Genomic DNA, 8085 nt, shown 5'->3' with positions numbered 1-8085 from the left:
GCAACACCGCAATTTTGATCGTTCTCTAAATGGGGCGGGACAAAGGTCCTGTCCACAGACTATGGTATACCAAAGTCAATAAAATGAGGAAAATCGCAACAAACTTGTTAACCAGTAAATTAAGACAGAAGGGAACAATGTGCAGGGTGCCTTTTGCATAATTTCATGGAGGTAACACTATTAAGTCGAAAACAGATCTGAAACATCTTAAAGAGGCAAACACACCTTCTTACCTCATTCTATACATATTACAAAATACACAAATACATCATATTCATTGATGCACGCCATATATGGTCCTACATGTATCTGTTATATACTATAATATTAAAACCTTGTCGGCTGTGCCCCACGTCATTGGGGTCAATACAAAAATCCATTGTATGCCATCGTGGATCACAGTCGCAAACCTTTTCATCTCAAATAGAGGTTTCACAACTTTTTAAAGAAAAAACGAGGACATTTTCGGGGTTCCTGAAAGACTTCCTCACTTGATTCCTTGTCCAGTTTCTCTGTCAGCCTGGATTGTCTGGATTTCGATGTCAAAATTAAGGTTATTGTAATTTTTTCTTACTAAAATAAAATTGAGATTCTGCAGTGTAAAACCAATGTTCACGATGCAATATTTATCATACTTTTATTAAATCCCACTTTTTACGTTTGCCCTTCCTCTCATCCTGACGTCCCTGTGGCACCATAGATTGAATAAGAGTGGAACAACGACGATGCATTCCCTTAAAACATCAATGTTATTAAAATAGGATACATTCTTCCGACTAAGACACATTGGGCTATTATAATGTTTGTTATTAACACTTACCTGTTTTCAGAATAATAAAGAATAATTAGTTTTCAATTTCAATGACAATATAAAAGATTGATATCTGCGTTTGTAGTTTCTTTTCATCCTGAGTCCATAATTAACTTTGTATGTATATGAAAGCAAGTAAAAAAATAAATTAAAAAAATTGTGTCAAAAATTGTAACACGAGGTCCGTAAATACTTGATCACTCAACATTTTCTTGATCAACTCTTTTACTGACCATTGTTAATAACTGTGAGAATGTATTTTGTAGGTTAAACTCCACAGTTCAGTCACCTGTCTGCCGCGTTAATTTAATTTAACTCAATTGGTATCCTGTATACAATGTAAAAGTGCATATAAGTTACGATGGAATACTTTGTGAAATAAATAAAATGAATCCAACTTTATGCACTTTTTCAGATCCCGATGTGGATTATATCGGACGAACTGATAGAAAGAACAGCAATGAATCATATGTACCCATATCGTACGTCCGAGACAATGGTGAGGACAGAAGTGTATCGAGTGGCATGGCGTTCGAAAATTATGCCATATCTGATGAATATGCTGTTGAGGATCCCCACTGGAACATGATGGCATACAACTCAAAACGTCACTGGACCAAGGCCAACTGGTCGGAGGTGAGTACAGGATAGGTCACGTCATGGTTCATCGACAATATTACATGAACGTTTAAGGGTCCAGAATGAATCAATCGATACATGTATTTCTTCCCGGTACGTAGAGTTTCCTAGATGTGTGCACAATGTCGCACGTTGTATATGTATTCTGCACCGTTGATATTGCATCAAGAATTCTAGTTTCAACATTAAAATTTTGCTTTTGAAACCTCGCTGAAATCCAGTGTTTTAAATTGTAGTAATTTGAATGTAAAGAATGTTAGACCTCCAATGGATCAACTGCTTTTAAAATAGAATTTGAAAATAAGCTATATTTGTAGTATTTATAAGTATATTTGGGGTCTGTATAAATGTTCATATCTTCCGTACATTTCTCTGATATGTTTTTTTCTAAAAGACTATGTTTATTCATTATACTGTTCAACATATACTGGTATATACATTTATTAAATTATGGGCATGTGCGATCAATGTTTAGGTATTTGTACTTAAATACTTAAATATTTCGTATTTAGTAATACTTATACAGCCATGAACTATGATCAATGCATTGTTGTTTCTTTAAATGATTGATGTGTTAAAAATAGAACAGATCACATGGTAATGTGGTACCCACAGATAATAACGACGACTAAGTATGTGTTCCTAAACGTACTGGTAGTGTAGTAAGTTAATAATACAAACCAATGTCAATAAAGTCCTTATCATACATGTATCACGGCATCACCGGACTTGTTACACGGTGAAATACTACGGCATACACCCTATTCAACTGTTAAACTATAAGATGTTTGCATGTTCTTTTTGCTTGCAAGACTTATAAATAGACGTTCAGAATGCATCACATGATTTTCAACAAATTTCACAACTCGATTGTTTAGCATGACATTTTACCCTGCTACACAATAGCACACCTACTTACACCCCTACCCAACAAAACAACTACACACAACCGCACATTATGTTTTCTAAAAGTTAAATCCCTTTCTTTATCACGACTAACTCACTTTAGTTTCTGAAAGGTTGAAATACGACGCAAACCTGAAGTTGGGTTTGCGTGAATACTTAACAACAAAACCGTACTAATTGTTTAGGTTTCTGTGGGGTGTCCATAAGGTTTCGTATTAGCGCAATCTAGTTTTCAACCAATGACAAAAAGTTGGTATACGGAACGCATAAGATACAAATTATATAACGAAAGTATTTTTTAGCACACTAATGAATGTGTAATTGCATTGCTGGTAAACATCTGAAGGAAACAACATTAGCATTTATATCTTAGCAAATTAGCATGAGCTATGTTTTAATATAAAATCAAATCAAACCTATAAAATTACTAGTTGACTGCTGGTTGCTATTCTTCAGCAATATGTGGAGTCAAACAGCCGATCAGATGATGTGAGCCGTGACGAACACAATTATAGATCCAAGCGCCGCCATGGCCGAGAAGAGTTTGCCCGTCCTTCTCCACGAGACAAGAAAGGAGGAAACACAAACATCAAACACTCAGCTCTGGCAGTATTCATGGTAGCGGTGGTTGTAGCTATCCCACTGTTGATTATCTTCGTCTTCAGGAAAGGTATTTATCGTTGTCATCCGAATCAAATACATGATTATTTTTATTTTAATGTCTTCTATGCTGGGCATGGTACAATATACTGCAACAAATCGTTCAGAAAAAATAGACTTATCCACAGATCTCCATATCATATAAGTGATAACATGTAAAATCTCATATTGTACCAGTGCTTATCAATATATTCCTCGTCAGACAGAAGTACTGATACATATCTACCACCCAATGAAATAAAAAAGTTATATTTGGAGTCCCCTACCAGTGATGAGATATGATGACAAACCAATAGGTATTGCATAACACACGAAACAACACATGTGGACTTATTATTTCATTACTTGACATTGTGGCTGCTCTCTTGCTACAGCCAGAGGCCATACTCCACAAGATCTTTCTGAAAATTGAAACAATGTCCTGTTTACCATAGTATCTGGAACACGACAGGAAATATACATGTGCACAGATTATATAGAGTTACAACACCAAACACATATTGCTTGCTAAAGCATAGCAAGTGCTCTACCCGGGCCATACCTGGCTCCTCCGGCCATGGCCTTTACTGGCCTCTCTCGCAAAGCGCTCACTTTTCCGAACCTAAAATACCGACTCTTAACACCTTGTAAAATGTACAATATTAACTATTCTTAAGGACGTACCACCCATTGTACATGTATATAAGTGATGAGGCACGCGCAGCATTTTAATCTAACTTCTAATTTAACATTTCCTTACCAAACCAACAATATTAGGTGTACTATATGATGATGACAGTAACCCCTGTCTGTTTTGGAGATTTCCACTCTTGCCCATATCTCTGTCATCCATGAACGACAGATGTGTATCAGATAGATATACAGTTGTTAATGCATAAAGGGAGATAATCTATAGCACGATGAAAAAAGAAGTTACGAATACAAATGCTGAACATTGATAATATTATTATATTTAAGTGATGATAAACATTGCATCTACAACTTTGGTTTTATTTTGGTACTTTGGATCTGTTTGATCTTTGGTGCCGTGATTGTACGAATATTTCTTGGAAGAGATCTATGTATTACAATACTGCTAGCTCACCGATGGTTCTCTACTAATAAGCTTAATAAAGTATTTAAATGTTAAATTTAATTGTTTTTTAGGATCCCCGATCACCGAAGGTAAGTTTCTATACTTTGTCACCTACAGATAGGTACTAATATTCGAAGTTGAAATCATAAACAGAAATTATTATTCTGTTATCATTTTTGTAAAAAAAGAAATATTACAAAATTAAATTTTGGACCCGTAATTATATACATTATATATCGTCCATTTTGCTGAGGTTCAAACTGCAAACTTTTTCTTAATTTAACAGCGTTTTATGTGTTTTATCGTTGTATTTGAAAACTAGGACAGAAACTGTGATTTTAACATGCAATAAGTTGCTTTGTACTTACTATAAAGTTCATGTTCATAATTTTGGTTGTTGAAAACAGGAACAATAGGCTTGGAATTAAAATTATCTGACCAGTTTCAAAAAGGCATGGAAGATCCCACTTCTACCGTGTTCAAGTCGACAGAGCAGGAACTTTGTACAGAGGTAATACCATTAGGGAAGCTAGATTATATGTTAATTGTTTAAAACAGAACCAGTTGGACCTTTGTACGGAGGTAATATCATTAGGGAAGCAAGATTACATGTTGATTGTTTAAAACAGAACCAGTTGGACCTTTGTACGGAGGTAATATCATTAGAGAAGCTAGATTACATGTTGATTGTTTAAAACAGAACCAGTTGGACCTTTGTACGGAGGTAATATCATTAGAGAAGCTAGATTACATGTTAATTATTTAAAACATAACCAGTTGGACCTTTGTACGAAGGTAATATCATTAGAGAAGCTAGATTACATGTTGATTGTTTAAAACAGAACCAGTTGGACCTTGAAGTCATTAATTTAACTATCGTTGAAATATTTGCATTGTCTCAGTTTTATTTCTTTTGTTTAAACATAACTCTTACATCTTGCGAATACATTATCATTACTATCTGTGATGCACGTTTATCTCCTAATAGGTAGAACAGGCATTTACTACAGACGACAACTTCCCAGGGGGCACGAACTATGTGTGTACGCTTAAATCACTAAGGTAATTATAATAAATATGATAAAAAAAAATGATGAGCTTCTTCACTTTCAATAAAAACGCATACGGTTGTAAAACTTCGATTCAATATGAAAAAGGCAGGAACCGGGTATGTGGTCCCGGTTGCTCAAAGGTTGGTTAGCGTGACCCTAGGCACTGTCAAACTCTGATGAGTGTGGTATTTATTTTATTATACCGTAAATCCTTTAATTAACAAAGTTTTTAAAGTTTCAAATACACGCAAATTGTATTTTTTCATCACCAAATTTAACAGTGAACTATTCTAGCTCTAGCAATAAAGTTATGTTTTTAACAATGCGAAATATCACGGCCGTTATAATAATTGAATTGTTGAAATTTACGACGGGGTAACCGAACAGTTTCTTCATATCATCATCAGTGATTGTGCCTTGTGTGTCACTGCCCGGAAACCTCGTTCTTTCCCATTTAAATCATAACTGCTTTGTAGATGTTTTTCGAGTCCTTATTAGTCAAAAGTTTATCCAAATCACCAAACTTGACCTATGCAAATCGTGCATATTTCAGTTTACTTCACGTAGCAAACCGCCGAATGTTTGTCCTGACTACCACATTAATAAAGCGCTTGCGAATCTCACTCATCTCAGCGTTACATTGTAGTACTAATCACGGCGAGTAATACACGGTAGCAACATGAAGCGTCTGTGGACCTGCTTGTGCGATGCATTGCAATGCAACAAAACATGGCGCTGAAACGAACCGTACGCGCATCTTCTTTACGCGGTCACTATTTTGCATTGTCATTCACACTGTCGCCAGTTGGTAGGACGTTGGGAATCACCCTTCCATTGACTCAATGTTAACTCGATTGTGACAGTGTGAAATGAACAATATACCTCTACTAATCAGATAACAGCATTTTCACTACAGGTATACTAATATGCAATTTCAGGTACCACCTGAGGAATCGAATTCAATTTAATAAAAACTGCAACATTTTTTTCTCTCAATATTTCAATTGGTTGCAAGACTTTGTAGAATTTAGAAATGTCTTACTATTTATTAATTAACACCGATTAGATATAGTACTGACAAATATCACTATCCTAGCTACGCAATTACCCATTGGTTAAACAAATACGAAATAAAAAAGTAATAGAGTACACATGTATCATTTGCTTTATCGTTAGTTTATATCCCAAAAAGGGTCAGTTACATTAATTATACAGCAAAATTCGGACGATGCGTATGGTAATTGACATCATTTGTTATCTTTTTAGAAATGGCAGCATCATTGTCACTTTCGTGATAATCATTACTGGCAGTTACACTATACCTGGCAATGATCAATATGTCCAAACGGTTACAACATTCATAGGAGCAGGGGGGACACTGGGGTCATTTACAGTAATAAGTGGATCCGTAGTTGTCACATCAGCTTCCTATACGCAGCAAGGCGTCCAAACGATCATTACAACAACCACATCTGCGCCAACGACAACAACATCCACTCCTGGGCCAACAACAACGACAACCACTCCAGAGTCAACAACAACAACAACAACCACTCCAGAGTCAACAACAACGACAACAACTCCGGAGCAAACAACAACGACAACCACTCCAGAGTCAACAACAACGACAACCACTCCAGAGCAAACAACAACAACCACTCCAGAGTCAACAACAGCGACAACCACTCCAGAGTCAACAACAACGACAACAACTCCGGCGCAAACAACAACGACAACCACTCCAGAGTCAACAACAGCGACAACCACTCCAGAGTCAACAACAACGACAACAACTCCGGAGCAAACAACAACGACAACCACTCCAGAGTCAACAACAACAACAACCACTCCAGAGCAAACGACAACAACTCCCGAAGCTACAACTACTACCATTATTCAAACTGGTACATAGCTTACGATATTCCAGCTATAATGTTCATCTTGGTACTAGAAAATGCCCAATTTCAATTAGTATCCTGCACGTTACTATAACTCGTACATATGTTCATTCTTTTAAATGGGCAATCGTAAACCTTAGGATATTTCAAACAGACATATTATTACAATAAGATTTACCTAACAAACTTTAGAGTCCACTTTACATATACGAGAAAGAACACATGTTGCTTTAATATATTGTAGTGCTAAATACTGGAGTCAATAAATTTTGTCAAAGCTTTTAACAAATTTGGCGGACCATTATTTTCCGAGACAAAGATCTTTGTGGTTTAACTAAACAATATATAATAATTAAATTTTCATACAATTATCATAAACCAATGATTGGTTTGTAGATACTTTCAGATGTTTTGTTAAAGAATATGCATGTAAAAAGGTTCTTTATTGTTCATTGTTGTTAAATTAACTTTATTTCTCAGAAATACAACTCGGTAGCTCGCTTACGTCTCCTCATGGTGATTTACTCATTGAGTGCAACGTCCAATACGCACATAATACCTGGAATGAGATCAAGCTTATCTCCTCTGACGTCAGCTCTGGGATTGAAGCTGTTTGTTATGCTAATGGTACAACACAAAAGGACAACAACTCGTACCAACTGACCTTACATCCTACCGGAAATAACGTATCAATAAGTCTTCTATTTCCAAATACAACGAAACAATGTTTTGCCAGAAGCAACTACACGTGTCTGCTCTATGGAAATAACGACGTAATGGTTGAAACAACGAAATATGTCTCCATTCCAGGTATGTTATATCATAATTTAATATTTAACAGTCATACATTCATTCCCTGTTCATTTTCATAACACTTCTGATACCTGTTGGCTACAAAAGACATCTATCTGATATACTAGTAAAACATTTATCTGATTTACTTGTAAGACATTTATCTGATATACTAGTAAAACATTTATCTGATATACTAGTAAAACATTTATCTGATATACTAGTAAAACATTTATCTGATATACTAGTAAA

General features: G+C 35.6%; 1 protein-coding gene across 1 annotated transcript in view; it reads left to right on the top strand.

The window, feature by feature from the left end:
- LOC110449589 (serine-rich adhesin for platelets-like) overlaps positions 1-8085 on the top strand; it is a 36806-nt gene that overhangs the window by 14163 nt on the left and 14558 nt on the right. The window contains exons 4-10 of the mRNA XM_021496543.1: positions 1227-1447; positions 2813-3026; positions 4163-4180; positions 4499-4602; positions 5080-5153; positions 6410-7047; positions 7522-7851. Coding sequence (XP_021352218.1) covers positions 1227-1447; positions 2813-3026; positions 4163-4180; positions 4499-4602; positions 5080-5153; positions 6410-7047; positions 7522-7851 — 1599 coding nt within the window. The remainder of the gene's footprint in view (positions 1-1226; positions 1448-2812; positions 3027-4162; positions 4181-4498; positions 4603-5079; positions 5154-6409; positions 7048-7521; positions 7852-8085) is intronic.

This window comes from Mizuhopecten yessoensis, unplaced genomic scaffold (assembly GCF_002113885.1).
Source record: "Mizuhopecten yessoensis strain PY_sf001 unplaced genomic scaffold, ASM211388v2 scaffold4687, whole genome shotgun sequence".
NCBI lineage: Eukaryota > Metazoa > Mollusca > Bivalvia > Pectinida > Pectinidae > Mizuhopecten > Mizuhopecten yessoensis.
The sequence above is the reverse complement of the archived record's forward strand: the minus strand, read 5'-3'. Positions and strand labels throughout refer to the sequence as shown.